This window comes from Molothrus ater, chromosome 7 (assembly GCF_012460135.2).
Source record: "Molothrus ater isolate BHLD 08-10-18 breed brown headed cowbird chromosome 7, BPBGC_Mater_1.1, whole genome shotgun sequence".
Taxonomy (NCBI): Eukaryota; Metazoa; Chordata; class Aves; order Passeriformes; family Icteridae; genus Molothrus; species Molothrus ater.
In genome coordinates, this window is record NC_050484.2 from 37,780,396 (window position 1) to 37,801,811 (window position 21,416).

General features: G+C 57.6%; 2 protein-coding genes across 2 annotated transcripts; both read right to left on the reverse strand.

Annotated features, from left to right (window-relative positions):
* Window positions 1-2,825: 2,825 nt before the first annotated feature.
* Window positions 2,826-5,810, reverse strand: ERMN (ermin). Its single transcript, XM_036387313.2, has 3 exons — window positions 5,431-5,810; window positions 5,061-5,147; window positions 2,826-3,469 (listed from the first exon to the last, which is right to left on the reverse strand). The coding sequence occupies exons 1-3, from the start codon at window positions 5,675-5,677 to the stop codon at window positions 3,039-3,041; spliced, it is 765 nt and encodes a 254-aa protein (XP_036243206.1). The 5' UTR covers window positions 5,678-5,810; the 3' UTR covers window positions 2,826-3,038.
* A 5,606-nt stretch (window positions 5,811-11,416) lies between these two features.
* On the reverse strand, window positions 11,417-20,148 carry CYTIP (cytohesin 1 interacting protein). The gene is made up of 8 exons (XM_036386942.2): window positions 20,023-20,148; window positions 18,514-18,563; window positions 18,028-18,082; window positions 15,808-15,910; window positions 15,599-15,692; window positions 15,370-15,439; window positions 14,515-14,581; window positions 11,417-12,226 (listed from the first exon to the last, which is right to left on the reverse strand). Exons 1-8 carry the CDS (start codon window positions 20,146-20,148, stop codon window positions 11,739-11,741), a joined length of 1,053 nt encoding a protein of 350 aa, XP_036242835.2. The 3' UTR covers window positions 11,417-11,738.
* Between the last annotated feature and the right edge of the window lie 1,268 nt (window positions 20,149-21,416).

Genomic DNA, 21,416 nt, shown 5'->3' on the forward strand with positions numbered 1-21,416 from the left:
AGGGCCAGGGAGCAGCAGGGCTGGGACACCCGTGTGTGGGGTGGGGACAGGGGGCCCTGCTGTCCCTGGTGCTGAATTGTTAAATAAAAAGGAAGAAATGGTAGTGGATGGAGCGGCTTCCTCTGAGCACAGAGTGTTCCATCTGAGAGGCTCCCCCCGAGCTGCTGCCAGGCTGAGCCGTACAGCATCGCCCCAGGAGGAGCCTCCAAAGCACCAATTCCCTGCATTCTGGCCTCCTGGCTCCTCACTCCGTGCAGGGAGCCGAGCTGGTTGCTGCAGCCACAGCCGCTGCAGCTGTTGTGACAACTGTCCCCTGTCCCCTGTCACCTGTCCCCTGTCACCGACACACCCCTCGAGGCTCCGCCCCTCACTCACTGCCGTCAGCCCGGCCCCGGCAGAAACGGAGAAAAAGGATTTTCGGGCTGTGGCTGCCATGGCCTGGCCAGCAGCAGCCTCCAAGTGCCTCTGCTGCAAGGGGCAGCGAGCAGATCCCTGCGTGTGCCCTCAGGGCAGTGCAGGCAGCTCCTGCTCCTCTCCTGTCCCACTCTGTGCCCATGGGCACGGCCAGAGCTCCAGCCCCTCATCCCTGCCCCGCTCCTGTCCCACTCTGTGCCCATCGGCACGGCCAGAGCTCCAGCCCCTCATCCCTGCCCCTCTCCTGTCCCACCCTGTGCCCCCGGCCATGCCAGAGCTCCAGCCCCTCATCCCTGCTCCTCTCCTGTCCCACCCTGTGCCCATGGGCACAGCCAGAGCTCCAGCCCCTCATCCCTGCTGCTCTCCTGTCCCACCCTGTGCCCCCGGCCATGCCAGAGCTCCAGCCCCTCATCCCAGCTGCTCTCCTGTCCCACCCTGTGCCCATGGCCATGCCAGAGCTCCAGCCCCTCATCCCTGCCCGGCTCCTGTCCCACCCTGTGCCCATGGGCACGGCCAGAGCTCCAGCCCCTCATCCCTGCCCCTCTCCTGTCCCACCCTGTGTCCCCGGCCATGCCAGAGCTCCAGCCCCTCATCCCTGCCCCTCTCCTGTCCCACCCTGTGCCCATGGGCACGGCCAGAGCTCCAGCCCCTCATCCCTGCCCCTCTCCTGTCCCACCCTGTGTCCCCGGCCATGCCAGAGCTCCAGCCCCTCATCCCTGCCCCTCTCCTGTCCCACCCTGTGCCCATCGGCACGGCCAGAGCTCCAGCCCCTCATCCCTGCCCCTCTCCTGTCCCACCCTGTGTCCCCGGCCATGCCAGAGCTCCAGCCGCTCATCCCTGCCCCGCTCCTGTCCCACCCTGTGCCCATGGCCATGCCAGAGCTCCAGCCCCTCATCCCTGCTGCTCTCCTGTCCCACCCTGTGCCCATGGCCATGCCTGAGCTCCAGCGCCCCGTCCGTGCCCGTCCCTTGCCCGTGAACCCCGGCTGCTCACACCACTCCCTCCCGGGGCCCGGCCAGGTGGGCAGGTTCTCGGCCCACCGAGCATCCCAGCGCTTCCATTTTCTCACTTTTTTCACCCAGGAGAGCAGGAGAGGGCGCTGCGGTCCTGGGCTGGGCGAGCGCCGCTCTGCAAGGAGGCAAAAGCCAGCCCAAGGTGCTCAAAGCCTTGGGGAGCCTTTCCACCGAAAGTGCGGGGAGTGGTCGCAGACACCGATAGAATTGGAGTGGGTTTGGGTTGGAAGGAGCCCTAAAGCCCGTCCCGTTGCACCCCCTGCCATGGCAGGGACGCCTCCCCTGTCCCAGGCTGGCCCAGCGCTGCGGTGGCCCTGGCTGGAGCAGCAGAGCCACGTCCCCGAGAGGCCGTGCCACCCCAGAGCAGCTGCCAGCAGCAACAGACCCGCAGTATAGGTTGGTACAAGCAACGCTCAGAACTTGCCCAGGCCAAGGAGCAAACAAACAAGTGTGAATGGCACAATGAGGGCTATGTCTGCTGGCACAATGCAGAATTGCCCCGTATTATTTTCACGTTGCCAATAAATAATTGCCTTTATGTAGAACAAGAAAAGCCAAAGCGATATTCAGTGCTGCTGGAGATGTAAAACTAATCCTTTAAAAGGCACTTATGGCTGCAGGAGACCCTGTATAACTCCTTCCTTACCTCCTCTCCCTTGCCAGCAGTCCTCAGCTTTCCCAGATGCTTTCTGGGATGACAAGTGCAAAGCTAAGTCCCAACTCCAGACAAACCTAGAGTAAAACAGTTTAAAAATATTGACTCCACTGCATGGTGCTTACACAAAGGCCCTTCAAAATGGAGAAGGGTAATATCCAGGGGAGACAAAAATAATGGATTAAAACCCGCCCTGTTTTGACAAAATAATCTTTCAAATTTTGCACCTAAACTTAGGATGAAAGTCAGGACACCTGAGAGAGTCTGAGTGGTAGCACTGGGACAAGAGGTGTTCCTGGTGGTGGCCAGGCTCACCAGCTGCACACAGGCACAGGCAGGGGGGTGCCAGCTGAGCTGCTGCCCCTGGGGCCAGCCCAGAGCCCGGCTGTGCCTCTGGAGGTGGCACTGGTCACCCGTGCCCCAAAGCCACCCCGGGCTGGCACCGTGGCCAGCCAGCACCAGCAGCAGTGCCCACGGCTGCCCTGGCCTGGTGGCACCTCGGCACGAGCCGGGACAGGCAGGGGGCACCAGGACAGACAGACAGACTGCAGAACACAGCGGGGGTGGTCACAGCTGTCCCTGTTGGTGCCCCTGCCCTGGCAGTGTCACAGCTGCCACGCTGCCAGCTCCTTACAGCACAGCCGGCAGCCAGAGGGGCCCAGCCAGCTCCAGCCCTCCCCTGGTCTCAACGCAGTTACAATGGCAGGGAGGAGAAAGGAGGGTAACCTGGACATCCAGTGGTGTGCATTTAGCAAACTGATTATTTATTTTCCTGCGCTACGGATGCCTGTGCCCCCGTCAAAGCCAAGATGTTAACGTTTCACAGTGTATTATAAATCATGTACAAAAAGAAGAAAAGCAGTGACCTTGTGTTGTGTGAAGAGACACGTTTTGAGGGAGCAAAATAAAGCCAAGCCCAGAGCAAGGGCTCGGTGCGTCGGGCGCTCCCCCTCAGTTCACAAGTGCATCATGGACTCGAACTCGTCGATGCGCTGTTTGGTGTTTCCTTTACGGATCCTCCGGTAGGAGATTGTGTTGTACCTGGAGTAGCTGTGTCGGGAGATGTCGTTCTTCTTCCCCAGGCTGGGCGGCTCCCCAGCCTTCTCCAGCGGGGAGTTGCAGCCGGGGCTGCCCGGAGCCGAAGGCTGCTTGTCCCGCTGCTGCGGCCGGGACGCCTCGCTGCTCTCCTTCTTCATCTCGATCACCTGAACCTCGTCCTCCTCGGTGTCCTCATCCTCCTCCGCCGCCTCCTCCTCCTCCTCCTCCTCCTCCCGGGCCGCGTTCCCTCGGGGCTCGGCGCTGCCCGCCGGGGTCTCCGGTGCCTCCCTGCCGGCTGCGGGCACCGTGCCCGTCCCCGCCGTGCCCGTCCCCGCCGTGCCAGCCGGCCCTGCGCGACACGGGGGACACGGGGGACACGGCGGCTGCGGCACCACCGGCTCCTGCCCCCGGACTCGCCATTCGGGGTGACACGGGGCCAGGCCGGACCCCAACAGCCGGGCGGCACCCCAACACCAGGGGACAGCTCCCAAAGCCACCCCCTGTCCTGGGAAGGGAAGGGAAGGGAAGGGAAGGGAAGGGAAGGGAAGGGAAGGGAAGGGAAGGGAAGGGAAGGGAAGGGAAGGGAAGGGAAGGGAAGGGAAGGGAAGGGAAGGGAAGGGAAGGGAAGGGAAGGGAAGGGAAGGGAAGGGAGCCGTTCTGCATGCAGTGCCCAGCTGTGCCCCGATGGGACGTGTCCCCCCCTCAGCAGTGGCCACCCCCGCTGCCATGGCCATCTCCCATTTGCCCTGTTTGGCATGTCTCTGTGGTTAATGATGCTCCAGTGTCGAAACAAATGGTCTATTCAAGGTTTTGCCTGTGGGGTCCAGAGTATTAATTAGACTAAATTGGTCGGGTACTAAAAAGCTGCCTGCAATTTGGAGATAAAGCACTGTGGTTGCAGGGCGGGTGCAGGGGGCCCATGAGAGATCCTTTAATAGGTTTTATTGTGTGCTCCTAAAGCAGCACAGCTGGAATATGGATGTCAGCTCTAAATGGGAAAGCCTCCACCACTATTCACCTCCTCACAGCCTAGGCAGTTGCTATGAAATATTAATTTGGCCATGACAAATGTTCAGGATATTTTTCCTTTTGTTAATGGAAGAAGGATTTGCTTGCAGGGCACAGCCCATGGCTCATTTAGAGCCCACTGCAAAGCTCAGGGCAGAGCATCACCAGCAGCTCCGGTGCAGCCACTCTTGTCCCAAAGAGCCAACAAGACAGGAGGAGCCCGTGGTGGGAGATGAGGAAAGGAATAATGCCCAGAGCCCCCCTTGGAGAGACGTGGCTGTTATCCTCCACTAACACACCATGGAATACTCCTCCTTTTGGAGAAGAGGCTGCAGTTTCCATAGTGAAATAAATATGTTCATTTCTGTACATACTCAGTACATTTTTAGCTCATGACCAGGACAGTCAGTGATCCCCCTGCAGCCCAACTCACCACAGGAGGTAGCTGAGGCTCCAGCCCTGGCTCCTGCTCATTTCCACCATTTTCACCCAGAAATGAGCACAGCAACACCCAGGAACAGGTGTTCAGGAGAGCAATTTTGTGTGGATACCTGGGCATTGGGGGATTCAACACTTGGTGAATCAGGGAGGGAAAGAATTTGGGGTTTGTGAGCACCTGCAGCCTCACGAGGTTCTCCTCTGAGCATGGAGCAGAAGACAGAGAATCTCCCAACCCCATGAGGCTGTTGGGACCCCCTGCCTGGAGACCCCACAATGCTTGGATGCCCCATGGCCCATGAGACACGTAAAACTCTGTCAGGAAGACACCAGCTGTGGTTTCTAAGGTGCAGCAACTCACAGGTGAGAGATGAGTCACTACTCCCTGGAATAGAAGGGTCTGACCCAATTAAAAAATAATAATAACCACCTGCATCCACTGTCTCTGTGCCACACACCAGTGAAACCCCACATCAGATGGCATTTTGCATTACCTTCCCCTGATCCCTGGCCATTGGTCCCTGCGTCCTGGATATCCGCTGGTCCCTGCTGTGGTGTCCCAGCATTCTCCTCTCGCTTTTCTTTGGAAACACAAAGCACAAGACATGGGCTGACGGAGCAATTAGCAACCTGCAGATCAGCAGGTTTTCAGAGCAGATTTAGAATTGCCCATTTCTTTCGTTATGGTCTTTTCATTGCATCCCTCAAATGCGTCCCAGATTCCGAAATACTCCAGTCACTGTTACAGCTACCACAGACTGGGAATTTTGGCTAACACACAGCACATCCCATTATTCATCAGGCTATGGATAAAACAGAACTTTTCTTTCCCAACACCTAGAGACAGGCAGCCCCCTACGATACCTTGGCATCGCTGCTGTCCAGCAAAATTCTCAGGAGTGATGTCCTCTGGCAGTGAATTTATATTTTCCTCCAGATTTTCCTCTGCAGGTGAAGTGTCAGGGCTTGTTTCAGCATTTGCGAACGGGACTGTCCCAAGAGATTTTGCAATTTCTTGGAGGCCACCGATGACCTGGAGCGGGCCGTCCTGCGGGGGAAGGCTCCCGTTGCACACCGGCATGGTGGCAGCTGCGGGCACTTCTTCTGTCATGCTGAGGGCCGTGCCGGGCCGGGCCCCGCTCCTGCCCCGGGGTGGGCAGCTCCTCCTGGCCCCTTCGCCCCAGGGTCTGTCCCCTGCGCGAGTGGCCCTGGCGCGTCCCCTGTGCCCAGCCCCGGCCGCACCATCCGCTGTGCCCGGGGCTTGCCAGCCCAATCAGCACCTCCCTCGTCGCCAGGCTCTGCCCGTTGCATAATTAAATGCACCATTATAATTTACATAAACAAACAATCTGAAGCAAGGAAGCTTTTGTGCCGGCCTGGAGAGCGGGGCTGTGGGCATGTCAGCCCCGCGGGAATAAACACGAGCTTGTGCTCTGGGCACAATGGCTCTTTGTGTCCCCGCTGGCCACAGGCACAGCCTTTGTTCTGACCCCTAATCCCCGGAGGGTGACCACCTTCCCCAGCCTGCCACCTAACCCGCTTAACATTCCCCAGTGGGTTTGCGCCGGGGAACCGCACAGGGGAACCGCGCCGGGGATGGAAATCACCAGGGATGGAGCTCACCAGGGATGGAAATCACCAGGGATGGAGCTCGCTGTGGATGGAAATCACCAGGGATGGAGCTCACCAGGGATGGAGCTCACCAGGGATGGAACTCGCTGTGGATGGAAATCACCAGGGATGGAGCTCACCAGGGATGGAGCTCACCAGGGATGGAAATCACCAGGGATGGATCTCACCGGGGATGGAAATCACCAGGGATGGATCTCACCGGGGATGGAAATCACCAGGGATGGAGCTCACCAGGGATGGAAATCACCAGGGATGGAGCTCACCAGGGATGGAAATCACCAGAGATGGAACTCACCAGGGATGGAGCTCACCAGGGATGGAGCTCACCAGGGATGGAGCTCACCAGGGATGGAACTCACCAGGGATGGAAATCACCAGGGATGGAGCTCACCAGGGATGGAAATCACCAGGGATGGATCTCACCGGGGATGGAAATCACCAGGGATGGAGCTCACCAGGGATGGAAATCACCAGGGATGGAGCTCACCAGGGATGGAGCTCACCAGGGATGGAGCTCGCTGTGGATGGAAATCACCAGGGATGGAGCTCACCAGGGATGGAACTCACCAGGGATGGAGCTCGCCATGGATGAACCACACTATGGATATACCTCACTGTGGATGGAATTCGCCATGGATGAACCTCACCAGGGACACAGCTTACCATGGATGGAGCTCACCATGGATGACCCTCGCTCTGGATGGAACTCACCATGGATGACCTCACCATGGATGAACCAGGCTATGGATTACCCTCGCCATGGATGGAGCTCACCAGGGATGAACCACGCTATGGATGAACCTCAGTGTGGATGGAATTCACCGTGTATGAACCTCACCATGGATGAACCTCTCTGTAGTTGAACCTTGCTGTGGATGGAGCTCACTGTGCATGAACATTGCCAACGATGAACCTTGCCGTAGATGGAGCTTGCCATGGATGGAGCTCACCATGGATGGAACTCACCACGGATGAAGCTCACCATGGATGAGCCTCGCCATGGAGGAACCTGCATGGTGATTAACCTTGCTGTGGGTGGAGCTCACTGTGGATGGAATTCATCATGGATGAACCTCGCCATGGACGGACCTTGCCATGGATGGAGCTCACCATGGATGGAGCTCACCATGGATGAACTTTGCCATGGATGGAGCTCATGTGGATGAACTTTGCCATGGATGGAGCTCACCATGGACGAACCTCGCCGTGGATGGAACTCACCGTGGATGGAACTCGTTGTGGATGAACCTTGCTGTGGATGAACCTCGCCATGGGTGAACCTCGCCAGGGACACAGCTCACCAGGGATGGAGCTCACCATGGATGAACCTTGCCATGGATGGACCTTGCCATGGATGAACTTTGCTGTGGATGGAGCTCACCATGAATGAACCTCACCAGGGATGGAGCTCGCAATGGATGGACCTCATCATGGATGAACCTCACAGTGGATGGAGCTTGCCATGGATGGAGCTTGCTGTGGATGAACCTCGCTGTGGATGACCCTTGCCAGGGATGGAGCTCACCGTGGATGGATGAAGCTCACTGTGGATGACCCTTACTGTTGATGAACATCACCATGGATGAACCTCACCGTGCCCTGGGGCACAATGGGTGCACTTTTCCCTCTGGGGAGCAGCCCCAGCAGTGGGACAGGCACAGGCCCTGCATACAGCACAGTGTCACACTGTCCACCCGTGCCTGGCCACACACCCTGGACAGACAGCACTGCTCAGAGGGCCCATGGCTGCCTCTGGAACCCTGGAAGTGTCCCAGGCGAGGTTGGACAGGGCTTGGAGCTGTGCAAGGTGCTGGAACAGGGAGAGCTTTAAGGCCCCTCCCAAACCAAGACATTCCATGAGTCTCTCAGTGACTCTCAGTCACCCCTAAGGCTGGCAGGATTCAGAGGCAGGTTTGCAGAGGGAAGCTGGAGAGTCACCCAAGCAGCACTGGGGCATTTCTGACCGCAGCTGAACTCGTCTCAACCCTGGTGCCCAAAGCCAGGTTTACATAACAGTGTAATCTCCTGCTGTGAATGACATTCTGTGTTTGTGCAATACAGCATTTCTGGTATCTTTGGGCTTTAGGGTTTGGAAATCCTCTTGACAAGTTCAGCCCCTGGTTAGAAATGGACCCAAACACTTTCCACTGCTTCTATTCATCTCTTGAGTTTGTGTCTTTAAATCAACAAGTTTTCATTATTGTTTTGAAATTAATTTTGTGTGAATGATTTATAAAATCCATCCTTTGCTGGAAAATGTTGTCCAAGAAAAGCAAATGATAAGGTTTGAATGTGAGCTGACAATGGGCAGCTGTTGGTGCCCTCAGGAGGAGAGGCTGAGCACCCAGCAAGGTCTGGTGACGGGAGAGGAGAAGGTTCTTTCCTATTGTCACAGGATCACAGAACCATTTGGGCTGTAAGATTGCAGAAGGAAAAGGCAGCTGTGGGTTCTTCCCACCGCAGGCAGCTGCTTGTGAACAGCTGGGCAAAACCACCCCTCAAGGGCAGGGAACAATTCCTTCTCCACAACCCCCACGGGGTGGATTTCTGCCTCTTCAAGCTTTTAAAAATGAAAAAGCTTTGTTCTGTCCAATCTGGTGTGGCACAGCCACAGCTGGATGTGACACCACTCACAGCAGCTGGTGCATGCCGGGAGCACCAGGACTCACTCCTGGCTCTGTCTGTGGATAAAGAGTGAGTCCCCTTTGCCTGGGGGTGCTGGCAGGCCAGGCTCAGCTGCCCCTGATAACCACCTGTGCCATCCTCTGCTCTGAGCCCAGAGAGCTGGTGTGACCAGCACAGGGGAACAGGGGAACGGGGCCCCACAGCCATGGGGAAAGGAAGCGCGGGGTGGGGCTGCGGGAACCAGCCCGGCAGAGCAGCAGGAGGGAGGCAGCTCCACATCCCTGAATGTGGGGCAGGATGGAGCCAGGGGGGCAGCACCTCATCCCTGACTGTGGGGCAGGATGGAGCCAGGGGGCAGCACCTCATCCCTGGCGGTGGGGCAGGATGGAACCCAAAGGGCAGCACCACATCCCTGAGTGTAGGGCAGGATGGAACCCTGGAGTCAGGACCTGGTGGGAGGGTCTGGACAGTGGGCAACACTCAGCTGAGCAGTTAAGTCCCCTGAGAAGGTCAGGCTCTGTAGCATTCATCAAATAAATTGAAATGTTCAGCTTAAAATCCAATTGCACTCGTCGAGGACCAGCTGCAGTAAACTCGTGTTACCCCCTCAGCCCCCGGGGGATAAGCAAAGATCCATTGGCTGCTGGGAGCTCTGTGATCACCCCTGTGATCAGTGGGAACTCTGCTGCTGGAGGCCCAGGGAGCCCAGCCCCAAGCCCTGGTGTCACTGTCCCATGCTGCCTGTACACCCACCCTGCTCCACCCAAAGTGCTCTCTGCGAGGAGAAATGCCTTGCTCAAAAGCTGTTGCAGTTGGTTTTCTTTCTGAGCACTCTGGCTGCCGTGAGCTCCTTCCTTCCCCCGTCTGGGGCTCAGCAGGGCTCGGTGCTGTCACCCACATCCTGTTTGTGACTGTGGTGAGAACGTGTCAGCTGTCATCCGGAGGCACCCAAAGCGTGTCCGCACCCTGCTGGGAGAGCATCACTTGTTCAGCCTGCCCTGAGCCTCTGGGGTGCTCAGGCTCCCCCAGCCTTTCCACACTCACAGGGAGTGCCTGTGTCCCAAACTGTGGCAATTTAACCCTTCATACCTGAAGGAATCTCACCTTTGGACTCTCAATACTTCAGGGTCCCTTTCTCATTGCTGGAGCTGTCCATTCCCTTTGGGCCCTACGACGACTCTCACCAGATGTTCTGGTTTTTCTGCCCCTGGTTGCTTTTGCACACCCCCACATCTGCCTTTAACGCAATGTTTTGGCCAAATAGAACCAGACTCTTATTTTTTTTTCTCCTTTCAGCTGGTGCTACTGGCAATGAAAAGTAAAACTCTATTTTGAGGCAGAAAATCATGGGTCATAATATTGGACCCAGTGCAGAGGGGCTCCCAGGCTGAACTGCAGGCACTCGGTGCAGCAGCATGGACAGGGCATCAACCATGTACACACCATGGGACCTCCTCCCCTGACTGTCCCCCAGTGTCCCCTGACTGTTCCCCATATCCCTGATTGTCCCCCATCTCCCCGACTGTCCCCCAGTGTCCCCTGACTGTCCCTCGTATCCCCTGACTGTCCCCCATCCCCCTGACTGTCCCCCATATCCCCTGAGTGCCCCTCATCTGTCCAGGAGCTGTGCCATATTTCCACCTACTCAATCTGTTCCACAGCAATTACAGAGGCCAGTGCTGACTCTTCTGTCTCAGCAACGCTGGTGAATCAGAGGAGTTTTGGGAACAGATTGTTTTTGTTTGGAGCTCATCTCGCAGGGCAGCTGCTGGATTTAGCCTGTGGTCTCTGAGAAGCCCAGAGAACCCTGGCACAGCAGCACCTGAGGGTACAACTGCACAGGCTGCCTGAATGAGTCACACAAGGTCTTGAATTATATTTAAAGTGCTTCCAGTTGTACTTGAAAAACATCATTAGGCTGCTTGGGCTGAACAAACAGCCTTTTCTGTGTACTGAGAGGGAGCAAAAAACCTCTTTTTGTTCACCTCTGTGCCCATGGTTATTAATCCCCACTTCACACACGCTCTCGTGTGATCCCTGCTGCCTGAAGCCTCAGCTGAAATCAATGTGAGCAGGTGTGGAGAGAGAGAGCAGGGGGAACACGGGACCGAGGGGCAGCTCCTGCTCTGGTGGGTGGGCAGGGTCCCCAGCACAGCACTCCAGGGGGGTCCCGGGATGCCACCAACCTGCCAGTGCCACCAATCCTGCTCGGCCCTGCAGGACAGCCCTCTGCATTTGTTCTCTCCTGCCCCAGGGAGGCCAGCCCTGCTGGGCACACAGAGCTGCTCCGGGCAGTGTCACAGACACCCCTCGTGGCTCTGCAGAGCACCTGGGGACATGTGCACCTCGGGAGGGTCCTTTCCACTCCACATGCCCTGGAATGGGACATTTGGTAAGACATGGGATATCAGCACCTGGCAGAGGCTGCAGCTGGTCAGACCAAGCCAGCTCTGGGTTACTGCACTGTTTGTGCAAGGGATGCAAACCTGGCAGAGCAGTTTCATTCCAGAACAGCCTGCCCGGGCTCTCTCTGCCACACGCTCCAGGCTCCATCCTCTTCCCGTGAGACTCTGTAACTGATTTTAGTAGAAGCACTCATTTTATTAAAGACCTTTGGAAGACACTGACTCCGGTAACAGGAAATAAATAGCTATCAACTTCACATTCAATTTAAAACTGTTATTAACAGTAAAGTTCGCTGAGGAAGTTCTGCAAAGGTTCTTCACATTTTGGAGTCACTCATTTTTCACGTTAATGAAGAGGTCCGCAGCGTGCTCTGATTGAAAATGAAAATAATTAAAGCCCCAGAGCCGTGTGACTCTGATCGGAGCTGCTGTCTGGGGCAGGGCCCGGCGGTGCCACCGCGGTGTGCCCCAGCGGGGCAGCCTCAGGCCGTCGAGGGTGACACGGTGACATCAGACCCGGCTCTCTTCCTCTTCCACTGCGCGGTGGAAGCCCGGGATGAATTTCAGGAGGTGCTGCCGGACGCTGGCTCTGCGGCTCTTGCGCGGGAGGGTGCCGAAGCTGCTGGAGCAGCTGCCGCTGTCCCAGAGCGGGGACGCGGAGCCGCTGCTGGCCAGGCTGATGCTGCTGCTGGCCAGGCTGATGCTGCGGTGCCGGCGCACGGAGCCCCTGCGCACAGCCCCGTCCCTGGGGAACACGCAGTCATCGTCCAGGCTGGACTGCCGGCTCAGGCTCTCCGCGGCCCAGTCCTCGCAGGCGCTGCCCTGGTAGAAGCTGTCCTCGCTGCCCACCGTCATGGAGCTCAGCCGGCTGCGGGAGCTGCTCTCGCTGGAGAAGCGCGGCTTGCCTGGGGAGAAGGGCCCCGGGGAACTGCAGCCGCCAACCGAGTCGGGCTCTCCCGGCTCCAGCGAACCCAGCAGGGCGTTGTCGTTCACCTCTCCTGGAAACCAGAGAGCAGCATTGGCCAGAGGGCAGCGTTAACCAGAGAGCAGCGTTACCCAGAGAGCAGCGTTAACCAGAGAGCAGCGTTACCCAGAGAGCAGCGTTACCCAGAGAGCAGCGTTAACCAGAGAGCAGCGTGAGCCAGAGAGCAGCGTGAGCCAGAGAGCAGCGTTGGCCAGAGAGCAGCGTTGGCCAGAGAGCAGCGTGAGCCAGAGAGCAGCGTTACCCAGAGAGCAGCCTTGCCCAGAGAGCAGCGTGAGCCAGAGAGCAGCGTTAACCAGAGAGCAGCGTTGGCCAGAGAGCAGCCTTGCCCAGAGAGCAGCGTTACCCAGAGAGCAGCGTTAACCAGAGAGCAGCGTTAACCAGAGAGCAGCGTTGGCCAGAGAGCAGCCTTGCCCAGAGAGCAGCGTTAACCAGAGAGCAGCGTTGGCCAGAGAGCAGTGTTAACCAGAGAGCAGCGTTAACCAGAGAGCAGCATTGGCCAGAGAGCAGCGTTAACCAGAGAGCAGCGTTAACCAGAGAGCAGCCTTGCCCAGAGAGCAGCGTTAACCAGAGAGCAGCGTTAACCAGAGAGCAGCGTTGGCCAGAGAGCAGCCTTGCCCAGAGAGCAGCGTTAACCAGAGAGCAGCGTTGGCCAGAGAGCAGTGTTAACCAGAGAGCAGCGTTAACCAGAGAGCAGCGTTGGCCAGAGAGCAGCGTGAGCCAGAGAGCAGCGTTAACCAGAGAGCAGCATTGGCCAGAGAGCAGCGTTACCCAGAGAGCAGCATTGGCCAGAGAGCAGCGTTAACCAGAGAGCAGCATTGGCCAGAGAGCAGCGTTAACCAGAGAGAAGCGTTGGCCAGAGAGCAGCGTTAACCAGAGAGAAGCGTTGGCCAGAGAGCAGCATTGGTCAGAGAGCAGCATTGGCCAGAGAGCAGCGTTGGCCAGAGAGCAGCGTTGGCCAGAGAGCAGCGTGAGCCAGAGAGCAGCGTTAACCAGAGAGCAGCCTTGCCCAGAGAGCAGCGTTAACCAGAGAGCAGCGTTAACCAGAGAGCAGCGTGAGCCAGAGAGCAGCGTTAGCCAGAGAGCAGCGTTGGCCAGAGAGCAGCGTTAACCAGAGAGCAGCGTTAACCAGAGAGCAGCGTGAGCCAGAGAGCAGCGTTAACCAGAGAGCAGCATTGGCCAGAGAGCAGCGTTACCCAGAGAGCAGCATTGGCCAGAGAGCAGCGTTAACCAGAGAGCAGCATTGGCCAGAGAGCAGCGTTACCCAGAGTGCAGCATTACCCAGAGAGCAGCGTTACCCAGAGAGCAGCGTTAACCAGAGAGCAGCATTGGCCAGAGAGCAGCATTGGTCAGAGAGCAGCGTTAACCAGAGAGCAGCGTGAGCCAGAGAGCAGCGTTAACCAGAGAGCAGCGTGAGCCAGAGAGCAGCGTTAACCAGAGAGCAGCGTGAGCCAGAGAGCAGCGTTAACCAGAGAGCAGCATTGGCCAGAGAGCAGCGTTAACCAGAGAGCAGCGTTAACCAGAGAGCAGCGTTAACCAGAGAGCAGCGTTAACCAGAGAGCAGCATTGGCCAGAGAGCAGCGTTAACCAGAGAGCAGCGTTAACCAGAGAGCAGCGTTAACCAGAGAGCAGCGTTAACCAGAGAGCAGCATTGGCCAGAGAGCAGCGTTAACCAGAGAGCAGCGTTAACCAGAGAGCAGCGTTAACCAGAGAGCAGCGTTGGCCAGAGAGCAGCGTTACCCAGAGAGCAGCGTTACCCAGAGAGCAGCGTTACCCAGAGAGCAGCGTTAGCCAGAGAGCAGCATTGGCCAGAGAGAAGAGTTACCCAGAGAGCAGCGTTACCCAGAGAGCAGCGTTAACCAGAGAGCAGCCTTCCCCAGAAAGCAGCTTGCCCAAAGAACAGCGTTGCCCACAGAGCAGCTTGGCCAGCCTGCCCCTCTCCTGGAGCACCCTGACCGTGCCCTGGCAGCACCAGGAGCGTCCTGCCCTGCCCCTTGGCACAGGGAGCTGCCCCTTCCCACGTGGGCAGCTGCTCCTGCTTGTGAGGTGCTCCCTGCACCCTGGGCAGTCCATACAAAACCCAACCCAGCCCCTTCCCCGGTATAACCAAAATAAGAATGGAAAAAGTTTTCCCACCCACATAAACTCCTAGCCCAGGAGTGATGCAAAGAGCCCTTGGTCAAGCAGCAGCCAAGGTCATTCCCCTTGGCAGAAAAGCGTTCCCAGGCCAGGCCCTTGCCCTCCTGAGGAAGGAAGGGAAGCCGGAGATGGCAGAAGGGCTGCCCAGAAGGGCCCCACACGTACCGTGCAGCAGGAGCCGCTCCCGGGCCAGCAGCGCCCGCAGCTCCCCCCACCGCTGGTGCAGCGCCTGCTGTGGGACAGGGAACAGCTCCGTCACTCCCGGGAAACTGAACAGTCTGTGCACGTGCAGGTCACACTCAGGAAACACCCGGGTGTGCCAGAGTTCAGCAAATTTCTCCCAGAAAACAGGGGTTGGCTCATGGCTGAGGCGCTCGGGCCGAAGCGCTGCCAGGTCCCGTTTGGGAAAGGAGCAGCCTGGAACCTGCCTGGAGAGCATGGACCCACCTTCACCCAGCTGAGGCAATGCCAGCGTCCGTCTGCAGCCCTGCCCAGCTCTGGAGCACCCACCAGAGCAGGCACCCCACCTCTCCTCACAGTGTGGGAATGGCACAGCCACCCCTGCCTGCCCTGGGAGCACACCTGGAAATCCTGGCAGGCCCAGCGCCACCAGCCACCCAACACCCAGCAACGCTTCTATCCCTGTGCTGCAGGTCAGCTCTGGGGGTGAAATAAACCACTGCAGAGCTGATTAAAATCGCCAAACAGGCGAGGCTGTGCCTGGGGACAGCCACAGGAGGCACCTCCCCACCAGTCCAGTGAGCTCTCTGCAGATTCTGACCAGCCTCAGCTCACCCAGGCAGTCCTGGGATTGTGACCACATTTCTTCTCTATTCCTGGTTTCCAAAAAATAATATCAGGGGCACCAGGGCTGGGGTGGCTGGGGGTGCTGCCAGCAGGGAACTCACAGGCGTCAGCCCTTGCCAGGACCCCCTGTCCCATGGGCACCCACTGCCCCCATCAGCAGTGAGCCCACAGCCATCTCCATTTGACAGGGGAGCAAAGAATTAATCCTATTACCTTGAGAGCCCGCAGTTTGGTCTCCAGCTCCATTTTCCTCAGGAACAAGGCCCCGTTGACAGTCTCTAACCTGTGGGAAGGGTGATGCTGCCCTGAGGCACAGAGGCTCTGCCCAGCCCAGCCTTGGGATTTCTGCCCCTCAGGCACTGCAGGGCTGTGGGGCAGCAAGGTCCTGCCTTCAGTGGCAGAGGAAATGAGGCCAAACCCCATCCAAAGGAGAGACACCCACCTCAAGTAGTTCCCTGAAGACTTTATCAAGTCCACTATTTGCTTGTGGCCAAAGCCCTCGACGTTCACGCCGTTGATGCAGGTGAGGATGTCACCTGCCAGACACACACAGAGGCCAGAGTGGGCATCAGCAGCCCCTGCCCACCTCCCCTGCCCCACGGGAGCAGCCACAGGCACACAGGAGGGTCAGGAACACCCAGGGACAGTTACCAGTCTGGAGGCCAGAGAGGTGGGCAGGGCTCTCCTCTTGGATCCTGCAGACACAAGTGCACACCTCCACGGAGAAATCATTCTGGTGTGGGAACCTAATAGTCTGTGAAAGCCAAAGGGACAGAGTTACCAATCCTGGAGCCACAAAAACCAGTTAAAATTCAGTACTTTTTCAATGAGTGCATTTCATGTAAGTGAGATCAAAATGCTATAAACCCAACAATTAAAAATGCATTTGTGCAGCAGAAAACAGTAGACACTTAACATGTGCCTGTAGACAGGGTTTGGGGGGAAGAAAAACAACAAATAAGTTTTAAAAACAGGCTGATGCCTGGTTTTTTGTTTTGGTTTGTTTTTTTTGTTTTTGTTTTTTTTTTTTTAAACAAAAAGTTTTACAGCAAGCTGGTTATTCAGCATTAAAAACTCTGTAACTTCAACCAAGATTATGTCAGCATGGGTGGGAATAGCTTTCTGGAAAGATGTCTCATGTTCCCAGGGGAACATGACAGGATGGGACTGGGGCTTTCCAAGAGATTGACTCCTATTCATTGGGAATGCTGTGTGGAGTCAGCTGCTGCTACCAGACAGCTCAGTTTGCATTGGAACAGAAAAGATGGAAGACTTAAACTTAATTTTGCTCTTCTGGCCTCTGGAACTTGTCACCCACGCACATCCCCACACTCCTCAAAATGCTTTTTATTCTTGACTTGCACATTTAACTGAACATTTAGTAACTCTAATTACTCTAAATCCCTCTTGTGGTTGTGGGTGCTGACATGAATTCAGAAAAATGCAAAATGCGGTGCCGCGGCCTGTCCGGATCCCGCGGCAGCAGGAAACCTTTTCTGTGACATGCAAATACCACATCTGTTTCCTGGAAACCTGCGACTGCCACTTCTAACCCAGAGACAGCTCACACTGGAGCCCCACATTTCTCAGCCAGGGTGGAACAAAGGGATGGAGGCCGGGGAAGCTCAGAGCTCCTCTGGCCAAATCCCCCCGTGCCTTGGTGATTCCAGCCTTTGGACTAGCAGTGAAATTGGTGCCCAAGCTAGGAGTGACGAGTGAAGCATGAGCCCCCCGCAGATGTAGGCCTAAAGCTTCACATCATCTTGTTCTGCTTTGCCTGAATTTATCTCCTGGTGATGGAACTGCAGCTTCTCAACATCCTCAGTAGCTGACAGGTGCTGTCTTTCTGCAGCCCGCACTTCCTATGAAGTGCTCACACTGAATGTATGTTCAGGAAGAAAACGTGCCAAGAACAATTATTTTTAATCAGAATGCCACATTTAATGAAAATCTGCCCTGACAATTTACACAAAGGCCCAATAATTGACTCAATTATCCTCCCTTCTGAAAGCTCTCCTCTGTTCATGAGCTGAGTGCTGACCCCCTCATTAGTCACAGACCCAAATTGGGCAAAGTTAAGCTTTTCCTAATACACTAATTTCACAGAAAACACTTTTTCCCTTTGTGTGCAGAGAGAGGAAAGCACTTTGAAAGCGCCCTACTGCTGGCAGGCAGATCCCTCTGCTCCCAAAGCCCATCTCTTCATTGCTGGGATCATTTTCTAGCTTTACCCGGGATTTTAGCAGCCCTGCTGATCAGGAGTTTCCTTTCTCACAAAAACCCACAAACACAGAATCTCCCACTAGCAGTACTCCTGGTAACATTCTGGTTCTCCTACTTGATGACTTACTGACTTCTACACCAAACAGAATCTCTTCCTATATGATTTCACTCCTGCCCCAAAGTCATGCTTAGCATGTATTTATGGAAAAAAATTGTACATCTTGAAAAGTACATATCTCTCTGTGCATATTAAAGGAGGTAGAAAAAAGCCAGCATAAGGTAATTTTAAGAGAGTTTTTTGATCTTGTTTGAAAATATTCTCATATACAATTCTCCCAAAAACATTCACTTATCGAGGTAAGAAGGCACTGTCATTGCCTCTTATTTGGATTTGGATGGGATTTCTCCTACATTCAACACTTTGACTTGTGAGAAGACCAGAAATTCTTATCTATGACCTTCACTACGAAATAATCCTTGGCGAGACATCCCTGTCTTGTATGAGTGCTGCAAGCCCTTCGGATTTCACAGGCTCTGGCAGACCCCTTCCTCTGCTCTGGCCTGCCTTAGCTGCTTTGGGGGATATGACACGTCAGACTCTGCACCACATTTTGGTGTTAGTGAAACAACTTGTCACTTAGGTCTTACCTGGATTTCAAAGCCAAACGTCTCTTTGTCTTCTTTCAATATAGAAACGAGGTGCCTGCAGGAGGAGCACACAGAATTCATGGGAGTGTGGGGGGCTGCCTCATTTCCACCCAAAACAGAGGTGTCCCCCCATTGTCCCTCCCTGTGCCTGCAGGGTGTCACCACACTGTGGGTGTCACCACACTGTGCCCTCTCTGTGCCCATGGGGTGTTCACCACACCATGGGGTGTCACCACAGTCCCTCCTGTTCCTGCAGGGTGTCACCATACCCTGGGGTGCCACCACACTGTCCCTCCCACGGTGGTGCTGCCTGTTCCCATGCCCAAGGCAAAGGTCACAGCTGCACCTGCCCATCCCAAATGCTGGGTACCACTCTCTGCCTTGCACCCCGATCCCACTTGGGCTGGCCCAGTTCCCCAGACACACCTTTCATGCAGAACAAGCCAGGAACAGTGACTCTAGAATCACAGAATCATAGAATCATACCTCTGTGGCTTGGTGGGGTCGCCCAAGGAGCTGGATCTGGCCAAGGCGAGCTGTGAAACAGGAGAGGAAAGGCATCAGTAGGTTTGTGGTTCTTTGAGGCACACAGATAAAACCAGCAGCTTAGAGAAGAACCAAAAACAGCTGCTGCATCCCACCAACACCTCTGCCTTGGTCAGAGGAGAGCTTGAACTTTCTGACCAGGAGGAAAAGCATCTGGAGGTCAAATCCTCCTGTCAGATGCTGGCAGCAAGCTCAGAGCACAGATCACATCTCTGTTGTGCCAAGAGCTCATCTCACTTTACTCCCTTTCCTCTAAAATTCTGTGGGTGCTTACAAACTGAGCACTGCCAGGAGAGGCACAAGGCACCACCAAGGCAGGGAGTGCCCGCCCTGAGGCCTGCAGTGTCTGCACAGCATCTCCCAGCCAGGCCCCTGCTCAGGCCAGGGACGCGTGTGCCTGGAGAGGTCTCTGGGAAGAGCCAGGTCAAACGTGGGGTTTTCCCCTAAAAGAGGGACAGGAATAACAGTGAGCAGAGATGATGTCTCTTCAGCAGGATGAAATGGTGCCACGGTGTGAGGTGCTGCAGAAACAGCCCCTTCCCGGACGTGGTGCATTCACCACTGAGGGACAGGGGGAGGAGAGGGAGGCTGCATAATCCTTCTGGGGGAGATGAGAGGGCCTGGCGAGGCACCCCTGCCCTGGGCACAGGCCCTGCAGTGTGACCGTGGCCCTAGCTCAGCTTGGCCAGCCACAGCCCAGCCCAGCCACCACCATCCCCTCGCCACTCCCGGCCACCGAGGGCTCTGGAGGGGCTGCAGGAGCTGCTGCCCCCGGGGCAGCGCCTCCAGCACCGGCTCTGGCTCTGCCTCGTCCCCTCACACACGAACCAAGGGAAGGCTCAGGGCCCTTCTGCAGCCGAGCAAAGCAAAGCCTGGAGAGCACAGCTATCGCAGTGGAGTTTCTGGTTATACTTTCAGATCCTCACGCCCCCACAGGCACTTTCTGTTCGGGCTCACTCGTGTCAGACAAACAGCCCTGAGCTGAGCTGCTCAGCCAGCGACTGACAGCCACAGCAGCACGGTTCTGTGGGAACCCAGGGAATTGTGCTGCCCGGTGCTGCTCTGGGGAAAAGCCCAGCGGCAGAGTCAGCCCCGGCAGCGGTACAGGAACTCCCCGGATCCACACGGAAATGGCTCGTGGTGTTATTGCTGGCAGCCTTGCGGGACAGGGCAGCCAGGCCGCCTGGCCCAGGTAAATGCACTTTTGAAGGAGCGCCCAGACACCACAAACCCTCCCTGGCTGCCAGCAGGGCTGGAAATTGAGAGTTCAGCTGGGCCGGGCTCAGCTGCCACCGCCCTTCACAGCCCGAGCATCCCTCGCTCTGCCAGCGCTGCCAAAGCTCCCCGGCCACCCCAAACCAGCCCGCGGCCGCCCTCCCAGCCGCCCAGCCCAGCCCGGGAGCACGGGGAGCCCGGGGGTCCGTCCCGGGCCGGGGGCTCAGCCCGTACCTGCCTGCGCCCACGGGGCAGCGTGCCCACCGTGCTGGCCAGGTGCTGCATCCTCCTGCCGTCCGCGGGCTGCTCCTCGCAGGAGCTGAGGCTGGAGCTGGGCTGCAGGAGCCGCCGCAGGGCCATGCGGGTCTCGGGGCAGCGCCGGGCTCAGGGTGAGCAGTGCCGGGCTCAGGGTGAGCGCTGTGCTGTGCCGGGCTCAGGGTGAGCGCCGCAGGGCTCAGGGTGAGCAGTGCCGGGCTCGGGGTGAGCGCTGTGCCGTGCCAGGCTCAGGGTGAGCGCTGCAGGGCTCAGGGTGAGCAGTGCCGGGCTCGGGGTGAGCGCTGTGCCGGGCTCAGGATGAGCAGTGCTGTGCCGGGCTCAGGGTGAGCGCTGTGCCGGGCTCAGGGTGAGCGCAGTGCCGGGCTCAGGATGAGCAGTGCTGTGCCGGGCTCAGGGTGAGCGCAGTGCTGGGCTCAGGGTGAGCAGTGCCGGGCTCAGGATGAGCAGTGCTGGGCTCAGGGTGAGTGCTGTGCCGGGCTCAGGGTGAGCGCAGTGCCGGGCTCAGGATGAGCAGTGCTGTGCCGGGCTCAGGGTGAGCGCTGTGCCGGGCTCAGGGTGAGAGCAGTGCTGGGCTCAGGGTGAGCAGTGCTGTGCCGGGCTCAGGGTGAGCGCAGTGCTGGGCTCAGGGTGAGCAGTGCTGTGCCGGGCTCAGGGTGAGCGCTGTGCCGGGCTCGGGGTGAGCAGTGCTGTGCCGGGCTCAGGGTGAGCGCTGTGCTGTGCCGGGCTCAGGATGAGCAGTGCTGTGCCGGGCTCAGGGTGAGCGCAGTGCCGGGCTCAGGGTGAGCGCTGTGCCGGGCTCAGGGTGAGCAGTGCTGTGCCGGGCTCAGGGTGAGCAGTGCTGTGCCGGGCTCAGGGTGAGCAGTGCTGTGCCGGGCTCAGGGTGAGCGCTGTGCCGGGCTCAGGGTGAGCGCTGTGCCGGGCTCAGGGTGAGCAGTGCTGTGCCGGGCTCAGGGTGAGCAGTGCTGTGCCGGGCTCAGGGTGAGCAGTGCTGTGCCGGGCTCGGGGTGAGCAGTGCTGTGCCGGGCTCAGGGTGAGCGCTGTGCTGTGCCGGGCTCAGGATGAGCAGTGCTGTGCCGGGCTCAGGGTGAGCGCAGTGCCGGGCTCAGGGTGAGCGCTGTGCCGGGCTCAGGGTGAGCAGTGCTGTGCCGGGCTCAGGGTGAGCAGTGCTGTGCCGGGCTCAGGGTGAGCAGTGCTGTGCCGGGCTCAGGGTGAGCGCTGTGCCGGGCTCAGGGTGAGCGCTGTGCCGGGCTCAGGGTGAGCAGTGCTGTGCCGGGCTCAGGGTGAGCAGTGCTGTGCCGGGCTCAGGGTGAGCAGTGCTGTGCCGGGCTCAGGGTGAGCAGTGCTGTGCCGGG